At 44.0% G+C, this 16239-nt stretch overlaps 1 protein-coding gene across 2 annotated transcripts in view; it reads left to right on the plus strand.

The window, feature by feature from the left end:
• The first annotated feature begins 810 nt into the window (after window positions 1–810).
• MAP3K5 (mitogen-activated protein kinase kinase kinase 5) overlaps window positions 811–16239 on the plus strand; it is a 223029-nt gene continuing 207600 nt past the window's right edge. The window contains exon 1 of one of the 2 annotated variants that reach the window (XM_060114738.1): window positions 811–1588. In XM_060114738.1, coding sequence (XP_059970721.1) covers window positions 1165–1588 — 424 coding nt within the window. In that variant the 5' untranslated portion in view covers window positions 811–1164. The remainder of the gene's footprint in view (window positions 1589–16239) is intronic. The other variant, XM_060114739.1, reaches the window with a different exon arrangement.

Below are 16239 nucleotides of genomic sequence, written 5' to 3' on the forward strand. Positions count from 1 at the left end.
GTCACCAATAAACCACCCTCCAGTTCAGGCCGGCTGCAGGACTGTAGTTGAAGTCTTCCCGCCTCGCGCAATGCTGGCCTCCAGATGCTGCCCTAGTCTTGCCAGCGCCGCACGCGTGACCGGACCGCGCTGCCGAGCGAGGCCGGCTGGGGCCGGAGGGGGGCGCCCTGGCCAAGGGGAACGCTGCAAATGCCTCCTGCGCTGGCTCTGAAGACTCGAGTATTCGCAAGAGAGACTTTTTTTGCGCCATCCTGTCGTCGCGTGCGCTCCGGGCTTTTGCCTACTCCAGGTCTTCTTGGGTGGGGGGCCCGGTGGGTGACGGTGCAGAACCTTGGCCCCGGGCAGCGCTCGGGGCTGGGTTGAGGTCCGGGAGCCGCGGCGCAGTCGGTTTAGTCCGGACTCGAGCTTCCTAGCAGCGCCCTCCCCCCGGGGCGGGCTCTGACTCTCGGTGCCGCGACGAGTGGGCGGCCAAGAAGCCGGTGGCCGACTGGGCGAGGGGCTGCAAGGAGCGGTGAGACTGGAGCGGCCAGGCTGTTGCCAGGACGAAGCGGGCGCGGCAATCGGAAGAGAAACGAGGCCGGGGAAGGAGGAGGAAACAGAGCAGATGAAGGGGAGCCGCCGCCGAGGAAGGAGGCGGATCTTTTCGGCGGCCGCTGCAGCTGTTCCGGGACGCGGTCCAGGGAGTCTGCCCACCTGTGAGGTGCTGGCCAGGTAGCTCCCCACCCAGAGGGCGCCCTCCCCGACCCCTCCCAGAGCGCCCGGCACGGAAGGAGCCAGGACCGCGCTCCGGGTGGCTAGGGCGCACCGCACCCCGAGAGGGGCGCCCTTGAGCCGCGCCGCGGCGCAGGTTCGCTAGCCGACTTGTCCGCCAGCCAAGAAAAGGAAGCGCCGTCCTTTCCCGCTCAACCCGGTTCCCCACCCCTTGTACTCTACACCCTGCAGCGGGCGAGCGGCGCGGCCACGGAGGCGCCGAGGAGGGGCGAGCCGCCGCCGGGCAGCGGCGTCCCTTCGGGGGAGAGGGCGCCGGAGAGAAGGCGGCGGCGCGGCGCGACGCGGGATGGCAGCTGCTTAGCCCGGCGCGCGCGGAGCAGCCCCGAGCTGTGGCTGGCCAGACGGTGCGGCTGGGCGGGGGACGCCGCCGCCACTGCAGCCCGGCCGGGAGAGATGAGCGCGGAGGCGGGCGAGGGCATCACTTTCTCCGTGCCACCCTTGGCCGAGGGCGGCAGCTACCGGAGAGGAGGAGCGGCGGCGGCCGCCGAGGGCGAGGAGAACCAGCTGCCGCCGCCGGCACCGGGCAGCTTCTGGAACGTGGAGAGTGCCGCCGCCCCTGGTGCTGGATGTCCCAGTGCCACCTCCGGGAGCAGCGCCACCCGGGGCCGGGGCAACTCTGGTGGCGGAGGAGGTCGACGGACCACGGTGGCATATGTCATCAACGAAGCGAGCCAGGGGCAGCTGGTGGTGGCCGAGAGCGAGGCCCTGCAGTGCCTGCAGCAGGCGTGCGAGACGGTGGGCGCCACCCTGGAGACCCTGCATTTCGGGAAACTGGACTTTGGGGAAACTGCGGTGCTGGACCGTTTTTACAATGCAGGTGCGTGTGCAACCCCTTCCCCATCCTCCGCGGTCAGGGTTCACTTTTTCTCAGGCCGCCGCAGGGGGGAAAATGTTTTTTGTTTTCTTTCCTGGGCAGGAAAAAACAATTTCTGGGCAGCAATCGTGCTTCCTACTTATTTACTTCTTGCCCCATCTTAGAGGCAGCGAGCCGCGCTGCGTGACTGCTCCGGGCGGCCTCTCGCAGCTCTGGGGAGAGTGTATTTGTGCGAGAGTCTGACTGCCCAGCCACCAGGAGCCCGGGGTGCGTGTGGTCCTCTTAAGGAACTTCTGATCTCGTGCACTGCGAGATATTTGGCCCAATCAGCCTTTCTACATTTAGTGTTTTGGTTTCTGTTCTGTTAGGTTTGGCCCACATTTTCCTTCTATATATACCTGTGCCTGTTTTAGATGATGTCCTCATTTTTTCTGTGTACTTTTGAGAGTACAGAAATCATGACTTCTGCCACTCAGCCAGCTGCAGGCAGAGCGGATCTGTATGAATTAGCATGTTATGTCATGATCTTCCCAGATCCCTTTACCTTAAGTTTAGTGGTTTGATTTCCCGTCTCTTACCAATTTGAAGTTTCAAGTAATTACTTCCAAAAGCAACTCTGTAATTTACACTAAACTTGTATGATATCTTTGTTAGGATTTTGGTGAAAGAACCAAGGCCTGTTTTTTTATTGCTCCATATGCCCTGATGGGCTGGAAAGTATATAATTTTAACATTGTTTAAAACACTGATATGCTATTTTAATAACTAAGATTAGATCGGCCATTAAAGTGTGCCCATTAAAGTGGTTGCTAGAATAATTCATGAAAAAAAATCTTTTCAACCTATTACAGATTTCAGAAAGTGTCACTGCAATTCAAGTGACTGCAGCAATTTGCTATCTGTTAGCAAATGTTAGGGATGAAAGCATGTTATTGAAATTAACCTTTAGCACCCTGTACAACCAATGTTGAGGATATATATGTATTTTTTTTATAAGTGGGGGCATAAAATTTGATTTAATGGTGGTTTCAAGCAATAAGGTTCTTGGATTTGTGATCACGTAGAAGGTTTTATAATCCAATCTTGTTGCCAGTTCTAATTCTCTTCCGTCTCTTCAAAACACCTGAAGTAGGCTTGTGTCTGTCTTGGAATTCAGCCAAAGCTGAATATTTTAAGAACAAGAAGAACTTCATGTTAAGGAAGCCAGACTAAATAAACTAGGACTTTGGTTCGGGTGTATTTTACAGTCTTGGTTTTCATAACTGGACATGAGTATAATATATTTTAGGTTGGTTCTTTGTGTGGCTTGCTTTTCTAAACAAGGAACATAACTTTTCTAAAAATTACAGCACTTTTATTTTTGGATTATAATTTGGAAGAAGTTTCAAAGAACTGAAAGGTATGTGAGGAAAACACCCAGTGAAATAATAAGCCTGTTTTTATTGCATTGATAGATTGGGTATTTTTTTATAAAAGTAATCTTAAATTCTAAGCTAATTCGAAAGAGTTTCCTGACAAGGCTCACTTACTGTTTATTCTCCAAATACCGTCTCTGAGAAGGGGAGAGAGAAAGATTAGAAGGGACCAGACATTTGAAATGTATCTCATTTAATCCTCCAAACAAGCCTGTGAAGGAAGTACTTAGCATCCTTCTTAGATGAGAAAACCAAGGGGTCCATCACTGGCCCAGGGTCATAGGTAACAACTAGTTAATGGAGGATTTCATTTTGGGTGCCTGATTCTAAAAAGTCTGGCTTCGCCCTTAGCTACCTGCATTTAGCTGGGCTGATTTACTCTCAGAATCAAGAGAGGGAAGCATCAAACTCATGTGACAGAGAGCTGGCAGGGACCGTATGAGCCATCTTGGTGCAATGTGGGATAGCGGGGAGGAGGACACGCTCTAGGAAAACCAGTGTTTCCGGGCCAGCTCTGTTCCATCCCACTGCTTTGTTCAACCTGGGCAGGCCCCAGTTTCACCCCTGCCTGTGACATGATCTCTGAGCTTTCTCATTCCGCATGAAGATGTTGAAGATGTGACCGAATAAGGATGGTATCAGTTTTGTCCAAACCCTTTGTTTTTCTAAACTGAGGGCGGCCAAGTTAGATAGTAGTAGAACGTGACTTCTGATTTCTAAGAGAGCGCTTGCTCGTCCTCTTCCAGGGTTCAGCAGATTTTTCTGTAAAGGGCCAGATGGTATCAACATTTTAGGCTTTGCAGGAGGTGTCTCTCACAACTCCTCAACTCTGCAGCTATTACTCAAGAGGACCTAAACAAATCATCGTGGCTGTATTCCAGTAAAACTTTGTTCATGGACACTGAAATTTAAATTTCATGTAATTCACAAAGTATTATTCTTTTTTGATGTTTTTCCCCCAACCATTTAAAAATGGAAAAACCAATCTTAGCTTGCAGGCCTTACAAAAAACAGGCCTGGCAAGGTTTTGGCCCCATGCTGACCATTGCTCGACATCCACTACCTCCGCTCGAAAGTTGAACCGTTATGATATAGTGGGAAGAACATCATCCCTCAAGTTCCATCTGAGTTTTCATCCTGGCTCCGCTCTGAACCACATAATTGTGAGTGAGGCCCTTTGTCTCCTTCAGCGGCCTATAAAATTGACCAAGGATGGAAGTAGAGGGGGAAATTGAAGTAAATTTCTAAGATTCCCTCATGTAATCCTGTGAGTTTGAAAAGGGAAGACAACAGGGGGTGCGGGGACAGAGCATCGGAACAAGAGTTTCAAGATCTGGATCTGGTCCTGGTTCTCCAATTTGGAGCAAGTAATTTAAAATCTCAGAGAAGGGTTGTAATAATTGGGTTCTACGATTCCTTCCAGCCCCCAAATTCTGTACCTTAAAATTATGACAGTATTGATTAAAAAATGAATCACTTCAGTCCACAGAGATGAATGAACTGCTTGTATTAATATCACGTTGCCACCTCCAGGAGCTCAGGGTCCGTGAAAAGCGCAGATTCAAGTCCTGGTTGTGAGGGTCTACACGGAATGCCTTGGGCTTCCAGGAAATAGCCTCTAGAACCAAACTGGGGAGTGGGGTTCACAGGTGACCCCAATCTGCAATAGAATGGTAAGCAAGAGGGACTTAACAAGGGCCTCAACATTTAAAAGGGAATGTTGGTGTTAGAACAGCTCAGCTTACTTAAAGCTTGTTTACATTTTTAGAAGCTTCCGCTATCTTTGTGTACTGGTATCTTTCTAAAGAATAGATTGCAGTTAAAGGTTTTCATTGATTTTCCCTATTTGATTATCGTTTAACTGTAATTGAGTTTGTTCTTTGACTACACTTGTCATTCTCTCTTTCATTCCCGTTCTGAGAGGAAACTAATGTTCTATCAAAGATTTTATGAAAATTCATTGTACTTAGATATACAATACTGTCACTCAGAGATGGCAGTTGCCAAGCTAACAAAACCCCTTCCCAGCCCCCTGCATTGCAGGCAGTAAATTTCTGTAAAATCTAAGAGATGTCAGTGATACAGATGTTAGTGATACAGATGTTAGTGATGCAGAACTATTCCATTCAGGTAGACAGACCCCAACTGGCAGGGTCTCAACATTTTTAAAAAATGAACATTAGTTTTGTGAAATATGGCTGGTATAGGCTTTATTATTTCCCTACTTTGCTTATGGAAAAACTGAACCATAAAGAATTATATTCGTTCATTCAGGCTAAATGATTCAAGATTGCTGCTTAGATCCAAGAGCACACTTTTTCTTAGAAATAGTATTATAGCTGGTGGTTAAATTTGGGGCTAGACTATAAGAAGCCTTGTTAACTCACTGTACTTGAAGTGTGAAACCCATTTATCTGTTTAAACATTCAGAAAATTATGTTCCTGCCAACCTAAAACTGGGACTTTTTAAAAAAATTAATTAATTAATTTATTTTTGGCTGCATTGGGTCTTCGTTGCTGTGTGTGGGCTTTCTCTGGTTGCGGTGAGCAGGGGCTACTCTTTGTTGTGGTGCGCGGGATTCTCATTGCGGTGGCTTCTCTTGTGGAGCACAGGCTCTAGGCATGTGGGCTTCAGTAGTTGTGGCACGAGGGTGCAGTAGTTGTGGCATGAGGGTGCAGTAGTTGTGGCTCGCAGGCTCTAGAGCCCAGGCTCAGTAGTTGTGGCGCACGGGCTTAGTTGCTCTGCGGCATGTGAGATCTTCCCAGACCAGGGCTCGAACCCATGTCTCCTGCATTGGCAGGCGGATTCTTAACCACTGCGCCACAGGGAAGTCTTAAAACTGGGACTTTTTTTTTTTTTGCGGTACGCAGGCCTCTCACTGTTGTGGCCTCTCCCGTTGTGAAGCACAGGCTCCGGACGTGCAGGCTCAGCGGCCATGGCTCACGGGCCCAGCCGCTCCGCGGCATGTGGGATCTTCCCGGACCGGGGCACGAACCCTCATCCCCTGCATTGGCAGGCGGACTCCCAACTACTGCGCCACCAGGGGTGCCCAAAACTGGGACTTTGAATACATCTTTTCCTGTGTTAGAATCAGGAACTTTTGCGTTCTTCTAGCTTCTGGTAGCATCCTGGCTGGATGTAGGAGCATCACTTTGGATTGGTGGTGTTGAGAAGAGGGGCTCTGGTGAGGCAGGGGACAAAGGAAGGATTGGGTAGCTTTAGGGAGAGGAGGGAGGCTGGGCAGGGACGGAGGAGGAAGGATGCTCAGCGAAGGAGGAAGCGATACCGGCAGGGGATCCATAAACACGTTCACCTTCGTCCCCTCCAAACCTACTTATGGGGCTTGACTTCCAGCTGATGTAAGACCCAGGGACAGTGCTTTGCTCAAGGCCACCTCACTCCCTCTCAGAGGGCTCAGGATTGGATGGCTGCCTGCTTCCCCTTTCCCTGCCCCTAGCCAGAACATCGCCTGGCCTTTCTCTTAGGCGCTCTGTATTGCAATCTCTTACTCAGCCTTTCACCCAGTAGCAACAGTGGGTAGCAGGAAGGAAACACATGGAGGCTGAAATTTTAAGAATTTAGCCTTTATATTTTCATCTCTATAGTGTTCCCACCTTACTTGGGTTTGTGATAAAAGTCACCCATTTGGGCCATGTCACTGGACAGGCATCTGAACTTTCTGGGTTTGGTTCCACTTGCTTCCAGCACAGCTCCTTAGGACTTCCAGTCTTATTTGATAACAAAACAAAAACAAACATAACCTTTGTCTCCTCTCTATCTCAGACTGAGAAGTTCCTAAGAATCTTCCAGCCCACTTCTGCATTTTCTACTTTTAAATCCAGTGAGGCTTTCATATATACTGTCTCATATACTTGGAGGGAGAAGTATACTTGGGTGGCACCAGTATTTCCTAAATAGTGGTTCCCATGAACCGGTTTAAAAAAATTGAAGACTGACATGAATTTGTCAACATTTTATCTTTCCAGGTAAGTGTATAATAAAGAGAGAAAAAGAAACCTTGACAACCAGCCAGCTACTGCCACGACTTCTTAAAAAGAAAACACATTTTTTATGTTGAATTAGGGAAGGCATAAACTTAGAATAAAGAATAGCTTTTTGCATACAGTAAATGTATGGAAAATGCATTATTTATTATTCTTTTTCCCATTTCACCATGATGGATGAAAACTTTATCATGCCAATTAACAGAGCAGTGTTTGAGAACCTCTAGTCTAAACCGCCTTATAGCCCCTTCCTACCTCCAGTCACTGCTTCTTCACCCAAGAAACAAGCCTTAGCAAAATTATCCAAAGAGCAAACATAGGCAAACTCATAAAGAAAAAGTCTAGTTTAGGAAGGGACTAAAAAAAATATCCCAGTGGAGGCCCACTCATGGTTTTTCTCTGGGCTGTTGACTTTTTGCTGGCATATCATTGCCTGCCTGCCCCCTGTGAGTTCAGAACACTGTGCTTCCTCTTCCTTTCTTGGAGCCAAAGCTAAAATTTTCCAAAAAGAGCTTTACTAGAAAATTGGAAAAAAGCAAAACGAAAAACAAAGCTCCAAAGCACAAAAATAACATTTGTTTTTAGAGCACCCATTTCTTATCCCAGATAGTCACCTGCAGCTTGTCACCACTGGCCCTGCTTCCCAGGCTCCTGGGATCCTGGTTTCTTGCTTCAATTTGGTTGCCTTTTGTCTGCTTCATATGTTCATCAGTTGATAGTTCAAGTTGGTTCCACCTCTAGGTGAAGCCTAATTATGGGCACACAACTTGGCCTTGTCTCACCAGTGGCCTTGGCTGGTGCCAGCCTTCTGGGAGTTCTCTGCTACAAGTCAGTTCCCCTCTGGTGGCTGCAGGGACTGTCCCTTGCTTCCTGTTTTGGAGGCCTAGTTAGAGGCCCATTCAGTTCCTGTTTCTGGTTTGCAGGATAAAATTGGTTCACTGCTTCTTTGTGGAGCAGTGGGAGGTTGACAAGCACAATGCCCAATGAATGTGCAAGTTTCCACCAACACGTACCAACTGGTTTTGCTTTGCAAGTAGTTGCCCTAAGCGGACCCTTCAAACAGCACCCCGCTCTGCCTGAGGCAAGGTGAGAGTTGAGACTATAGTAAATGAGGTGGGTATGGGCAGTGTTGCAGGAACTACAGCTGTGTGAGTATCAGGAAGAAACCGGTAACCAACAGCCTTGGGAAAGGTGTATCTTGGGAAAACAGCCTCACTGTCCCATAAACTGGATATAGATAAGTGGGGAAACTGGCTGTTTAAGAAAGCTACCCCTTATTTTCAGGGAGCAAAATTAGATTTGCAAATTTTATTAGTGTCATAAAAGAAAAATAGGAAAGCAAAGCAAAATTATAATTTATTTTAAAATCCACTGGTGATTCTAATATGTTGACTTCTTTCATTGCTTTAATATATTGGCTTTTATCTCTGGCTGGAGATTTTGACTTAAGAAACTCATCAAGGGCTTCCCTAGTGGTGCAGTGGTTGAGAATCCGCCTGCCAATGCAGGGGTTACGGGTTCGAGCCCTGGTCCGGGAGGATCCCATGTGCTGCAGAGCAGCTGGGCCTGTGCGCCACAGCTGCTGAGCCTGCGCTCTAGAGCCTGTGAACCACAACTACTAAGCCCACGTGCCACAACTACAGAAGCCTGCACGCCTAGGGCCCGTGCTCTGCAACAGGGAAGCCCCCACAATGAGAAGCCTGCGCACAGCAACAAAGAGTAGCCTCTACTCGCTGCAACTAGAGAAAACGTGCGTGCAGTAACAAAGACCCAACGCGGCCAAAAATAAATAAATAAATAAATTTATTTATTTTTTAAAAAAAGAAACTTATCAAAATATGTGTCAGATTATTGGCGAAGGAGAGAGGGTATGAGACAAAGCTGATTTTTTTTTTTGCATTTTATTTATTTATTTATTTATTTTTACATCTTTATTGGAGTATAATTGCTTTACAATTGTGTATTAGTTTCTGCTTTATAACAAAGTGAATCAGTTATACATATACATATGTTCCCATATCTCTTCCCTCTTGCGTCTCCCTCCCTCCCACCCTCCCTATCCCACCCCTCTAGGTGGTCACAGAGCACCGAGCTGATCTCCCTGTGCTATACGGTTGCTTCCCACTAGCTATCTATTTTACGTGTGGTAGTGTATATATGTCCATGCCATTCTCTCACTGACAAAGCTGATTTTTAAAGTCTTGTCTAATTATTCCAAAAAATTTTGAAAGTGAGTACTTACATCTTATGTTTTATTTTGTAATTTTGTTTTTTTCCAAAAGAAAACATAAAAACTAAAAGATGCAGAACCCAGGCTACATTGTGGCAGTTTTCTTAGGGGGACACAGAAGAGAGGAGAAAAAATTTAAATGTTAACAGCGTCTTCTACTGAAAATCCTAGCAGAGCAGATCTGTGTAACTTGAATGCTTCAGAAGTTGCACAAGGTAACAGTAAATATTCCACAAGCAAACCATTTCTGTTACAGTAGGTAATCAACAATGGGCAAAGCAATTGCCCTTGGTATATGATTCATGCAGGAAGGAAGTTATATTTCTTTGTACAGCAAGGCTTTAAAAGAGGTTGTGACCAGTTACAGTAGTATTTTCCAATACTTTTAGTCTCTTCTAAGAACTCTTAAGAAACAGAAACATGGAGGAGAACTACTCTAGTGAGTTATCAGTGGATGTCAGGCTATCTGACCACTGACTCCAAACCATGTAAAACCAGGTATTTGCCTAAGCCAGAGAATTCACTCTCCTTTCAAAATCTAAGTTACCCCTATTTCTTATTTAAAAATCATCCCCAAAGAATTAAGGAAACCCAGGCTATTACATGTCAAATACCTCTTGATATCACATTCAAGTTTTCTAATAAGTTCATTGTGACAAGTATCAGCTTAGAACCAAGGCAACCCAGGACCAGGAGTGTGATTCTTGCTGTCCAGGGGCCACGGCGGCTTTTACCTCCAGCTAGGTATTTTCCAATTTATAGTTTGGTCACACTGGGGCGTAGGTGATTTTATGTGGCTAAATCAGAATGATAATGTAAATGTATATTGTTCTATGCAATGCAGTCCTCTTTTGATTATCTTATTTGCTCCAGAAAATAAATAGATGTGGCAGTGTGGTCCTCTGTCTTTCACAGTTGAGGCAACTCCTCCTTGGAGAAGGGTATTTGACTTGGCCAGAATAAATCAACTGGTTGATTACGAAGTCGAACTCACCTCTTCTGAATCCCAAATACTCCAGGGTTTTCCCCAGTATACTACAGAGAAAACCATGAAAAAACCAGTAAGATAATAAAATTGGTTCAAAGGATAATTTGAAGAGCAGATATTACACACACACACACACATACACACACACACGTGCATGCACACAATCAGGAATGCTGAAATGAAATTGCTAATAGATGCCAAACTGCTAATGTACTGTTAAGGCAATTTGTGTGTGTGTGTGTGTGTGTGTGTGTGCGCGCGCGTGTGCAGTACGCGGGCCTGTCACTGTTGTGGCCTCTCCCGTTGCGGAGCACAGGCTCCGGACGCGCGGGCTCAGCGGCCATGGCTCACGGGCCCAGCCGCTCCGCGGCATGTGGGATCTTCCCGGACCAGGGCACGAACCCGTGTCCCCTGCATCGGCAGGCGGACTCTCAACTGCTGTGCCATCAGGGAGGCCCTTTTTTTTTTTTTTAAACATCTTTATTGGAGTGTAATTGCTTTACAATGGTGTGTTAGTTTCTGCTTTACAACAAAGTGAATCAGTTATACCTATACATATATTCCCACATCTCTTCCCTCTTGCGTCTCCCTCCCTCCGACCCTCCCTATCCCACCCCTCTAGGTGGTCACAAACCACCTAGCTGATCTCCCTGTGCCATGCTGCTGCTTCCCACTAGCTATCCACCCTACGTTTGGTAGTGTATATATGTCCATGGCACTCTGTCACTTTGTCACAGCTTACCCTTCCCCCTCCCCATATCCTCAAGTCCGTGCTCTAGTAGGTCTGTGTCTTTATTCCTGTCCTACCCCTAGGCTCTTCATGACATTTTTTTTTCTTAGATTCCATATATATGTGTTATCATACGGTATTTGTTTTTCTCCTTCTGACTTACTTCACTCTGTATGATAGACTCCAAGTCCATCCACCTCACTACAAATAACTCAATTTTGTTTCTTTTTATGGCTGAGTAATATTCCATTGTATATATGTGCCACATCTTCTTTATTCATTCATCCGATCATGGACACTTAGGTTGCTTCCATGTCCTGGCTATTGTAAACAGAGCTGCAATGAACATTTTGATACATGACTCTTTTTTTTTTTTTTTTTTTTTTTTTGCGGTATGCAGGCCTCTCACTGTTGTGGCCTCTCCTATTGCAGAGCACAGGCTCCGGACGCGCAGGCTCAGCGGCCATGGCTCACGGGCCCAGCCGCTCCGCGGCATGTGGGATCTTCCTGGAACAGGGCACGAAACTGTGTCCCCTGCAACGGCAGGTGGACTCTCAACCACTGCGCCACCAGGGAAGCCCACATGACTCTTTTTGAATTATGGTTTTCTCAGGGTATATGCCCAGTAGTGGGATTGCTGGGTCGTATGGTAGTTTTATTTTTAGTTTTTAAAGGAACCTCCATACTGTTCTCCATAGTGGCTGTATCAGTTTACATTCCCACCAACAGTGCAAGAGTGTTCCCTTTTCTCCACACCCTCTCCAGCATTTATTGTTTCTAGATTTTTTGATGATGACCATTCTGACCGGTGTGAGATGATATCTCATTGTAGTTTTGATTTGCATTTCTCTAATGATTAGTGATGTTGAGCATCCTTTCATGTGTTTGTTGGCAATCTGTATATCTTCTTTGGAGAAATGTCTATTTAGGTCTTCTGCCCATTTTTGGATTGGGTTGTTTGTTTTTTTGATATTGAGCTGCATGAATTGCTTGTAAATTTTGGAGATTAACCCTTTGTCAGTTGCTTCATTTGCAAATATTTTCTCCCATTCTGAGGGTTGTCTTTTGGTCTTGTTTATGGTTTCCTTTGCTGTGCAAAAGCTTTTAAGTGTCATTAGGTCCCACGTGTTTATTTTTGTTTTTATCTCCACTTCTCTAGGAGGTGGGTCAAAAAGGATCTTGCTGTGATTTATGTCATAGAGTGTTCTTGTAAGGCAATTCTATAAGTATAAATGTTGGAGTCATCTTTTCTATAAGGTGGAAATCAATTATATCTCTACCAAACAATATTCATTTGTATCACTGTGGACAAGTATTATTTGCATTACTATCAGTTTTATACAACTTAACGTTTATCCCAAAAGCATTATAAAATGGTTTTATCACTAGAAAGACAGTCAAAGGTCCTTTTTTTTTTTTTTTAAATCAGATAGTTCCCAGAGGGTGCCTTGACCAGAAACAAGTCAGAAATACACCAGTGTGTTGCTTGCAGTGTCTGCAAACCCAGCTTCATTCATATACTAGGAAATCATCATTACTAACGGGAACTTCAGTAGTCTAGATCACTCCAAACAGGTTTATTTTTTGGAGGGAAAAATGCATATAATATTTTAGAGGGCTGGCAAATTGCTCTAAGACTCCACACACCAAATATGTTACTTTGATCTTGTAATTTAAGGCAAGTCATACCCAAATGAACACCATGTGTTACTGAGTGCCAGGTGCTGTGCCACTCACTCTACATGCCTGATCTTATTCAATCTTTATGAGGCAGATAATACCAGTGGATCAGTTTTACACATGGGGAAACAGACCCTGCAGAGTTATCCACTTTCCTAGTGCCACTTGGTAGAACAAAGTTTTGAACCTAAGACTGTCTGATCCCAGAGTCTGTTCATTTATAACTATGCTCTCCTGTCTTCTAGAAATAAAATTTCTGTTTGACAACATTAAATTACAGTCTTCTCATCAGTAGACATTTGTTGACTACTTAAAATCTGCAAGATTTCTTCCTAAGGTCTGCACAGAATTAGGTTAAGAGTGCAATTTCTGCCTTTTATGGTCTTACAGTCTGCCCATTGAATTCAACAATTTAATAAATAATTATTGGGAGCCTACCACATGCAAGGTGATGCTCTAAGTAGTGAATAAGTAAAAAATCCAAGGGAATTTTTTAAGGACTTCACATTATGGATGATTTCATTAAACTGGACACATGAGAACAATGTTCATTACTGCTATAACAGATGTGAAAATGCATTGAAACTAATAATCTTATACACCTGTAAACTATGCGTTAGGCTCTTCACTTTATTTTTATATGAAATCAGTATCATGTTCCAAAAGTAGTTAAATAAATACCCAGATTTTATTAAAAACCTTTAAGGTCTTTTATAAATATTGACAAAATCTATTAAATTGACTTCAAGGAGGTATTGTAAGTCTTTAACGTGGAAGATTTATTTTATATAATGACTCATAGAAACAAGTGGAGTTATTACTTGAGACTTAGAATCTTTTTTCTTATATACTGTTTCTACAGTAGTGGAATTTGATCTGTATTTAAATTCTCTTGTATTAATCCTTTCAGTTTGTGAAAAAAATTGAGGCTATTTTAGGTAATTGCAACATGCCAACAATGTAGTATCAATTTAGGATTCCTTAGGCATATAGTCCATGATAAAATTGTGTTGCTTGCTTGTTGGTAATGCCTGGGGCCTATGTATGGTCCTTGGTTGACAGAAAATAGTTAGCTTGAATGCCAGGTTACTGAGTGGCTAGGCAAGAATGAAGATAGTAAACAAACAAAATTCCATTTAGAGAATGGAATCTAAATGGCAGACAAGTGTTAGATACCTTGTTGATGCTTGCAGAACCATATCTGTGTTGTGGTATACATAAAAATGACTAAGGTTGAAATCTGGGCTACCTTTGAACTTTCTAAGCAACATTATGAACGTACACTTTACGTAACCTTTCTAATTATTTTTTTTAATGTTTATTTATATTTTTATTTACTTTTGTCTGCGTTGGGTCTTCGTTGCTGCATGTGGGCTTTCTTTAGTTGCGGTGCACAGGCTTCTCATTGCAGTGGCTTATCTTGTTTCAGAGCATGGGCTCTAGGCACGCGGGCTCAGTAGTTGTGGCTCACAGGCTCAGTAGTTGTGGTGCATGGGCTTAGTTGCTCCACGGCATGTGGGATCTTCCCAGACCAGGGCTTGAACCCGTGTCCCCTCCATTGGCAGGCGGATTCTTAACCACTGCACCACCAGGGAAGTCCTCTAATTATTTTTGAGTCACATACATACAATTGATGTATCTTAGTTCTACCAAGACAATTTCTAGATTTTTAGGAATTGGTCTTGGGAAACTAGCTTTGGTTGATCCAGTGAAAATTCAGATCTTCGGATCTAGATAGTAGGATTTTAGCTTTTCAAAGCTAACTCTTGGTCAGTTTACTGTTTACTATTTATATGCAGTCAGAGTAAGAAAAGATTTCTAGACTATGTAGAGTGGCAGAGTCTGGCTTTAAAACCTAATGTATCTGTGTGTGTGTGTGTGTGTGTGTGTGTGTGTGTGTGTGTTGCAAAACAGGGTTGGGGTGTAAGTTGCTTGGCTTGATCTAGTGAAATTCGAGAACAATGTTGTAGCTTGCACGTGAGTTATGACAATAGTTGGCCTAACTTTTCTTGCCCAGCAACTTAGTGCTGCCAATAGTTTATGTGCTTAAAGTACACTTGGCAGTTGGTAAATCTGAAATAAAGTTGGAAAGGAAATGCTAGCCTAGACTCTTAATAGAGTCCTAGACTCTTCTTTCCTTTGTAACTCAGTAGTGTAGAACATTTATTTGATCATTAAATATGCCACATGAGTGGGTTACCCAAGGACTGATCCTGCTGTCTCTACTAGAGTGTCAACCTGCAAATCTGCATTTGTGTTGTTTCCAAAGTCTAAAATTAACGGTTGTCAGCATTATGAAATCTTTGCACAGTCAGCTCTGCTTTTGACTTAACATTTAATTTCCAGGAGTATTTTGTTAGTGTTTACTGGTCCATATAGCATGTATTCAAATGAGTGACACACTTGGTCATAAGTTTTTATTTGGATTGATTTATGTCACACCAAGGTATAAGTGACAAAAATTCATATTTATCACGAACATAATATGTTTCCAAAGCTCACTTTTTAAGGTTCTTTTGAAGAAATGAGTTAGATGCAAAGATGTACTAATGAAGAAGTAAATTGCAGGAGCGTTTACAAGCTGCTAACATGTAAATATTCATTGGCGTTCATTAATGACAGGGTTAAGCCATGGCTTGCTTGGATTTACAGAAAGTTTAAAAGTTCAGACAGAATCCTGTTCTCCATTCTTTGTTTAAGGCAACAGAAGTCAGAAAAAAGGCAGACAAGAATTGTAGGTGACTGAGCTCAAGTAACCTCTGTGTAGTTTTATGGTTACATTTATAACTGTCGTTCGGTGCCCATTTATGAAATCTCGGAGAAGGTAAAACCTTGATAGCTCGAGAGTGACACTTTTCTGTGTCAGCCAAATCTGTTATACACTTGGAACCAAAGTTAAGATATTGCTCTATCTCTTTGGTTTGCCTCCAACATTGAATCATATTTTCACTGTTTGGTGAAAGGGAGATAAGTAATGGAAAATTGCTACTTCACAATTTCCAAGCTGCTCAGAGCTCAGGACCCTGCATTTAATAAAGCTCTGTTTTATTAAAGAAGCAGGTTTCATCTTGATAAATATATAGTGAACATTCTTCGTGATTGATAATCTCTTGATTATCCAAGGCTGGTATCTTCTTCTTATTACCTCTTTCCATTCATTGTTAATCTTGGAATAGCCCAAGAGGGGCTAGACACCATCCTGAGCAGCAAATAAGTTGTTCACACAAAAGCTGTTGCCCCTGTGTTGTGACACTGCTTGGGAATTTTGAACAAAATTGTACTATTATATTTATGTGTTGTCATGCCTTAATTTTCCCAGACCACCACTATTTAATAGGTTTGTGCTTTCCTATGAAAATATCATTAGACATGTTGGAATAAGTTGGCAGAGACAGGTGTATGAAGCAGCCCTGATTTTTCTGTTTTCAAATTCCACATTTTGGGGTTGGTTCTCCTTTATTTATTTGTCAGGGGAGCAAGAGCATGTTCCCTAAACAGAGTTCTGTGCCAGAGGATAAGCCAACTTAATTTGAGAAGATTTTCTAAGAGCATTAAAGGAGAAAAAATAAAGCTATGATTGGAGAATCCAAGGCCCTAATCTGCTTT

The sequence above is a fragment of the Mesoplodon densirostris genome, chromosome 12, assembly GCF_025265405.1.
Source record: "Mesoplodon densirostris isolate mMesDen1 chromosome 12, mMesDen1 primary haplotype, whole genome shotgun sequence".
Classification (NCBI taxonomy): domain Eukaryota; kingdom Metazoa; phylum Chordata; class Mammalia; order Artiodactyla; family Ziphiidae; genus Mesoplodon; species Mesoplodon densirostris.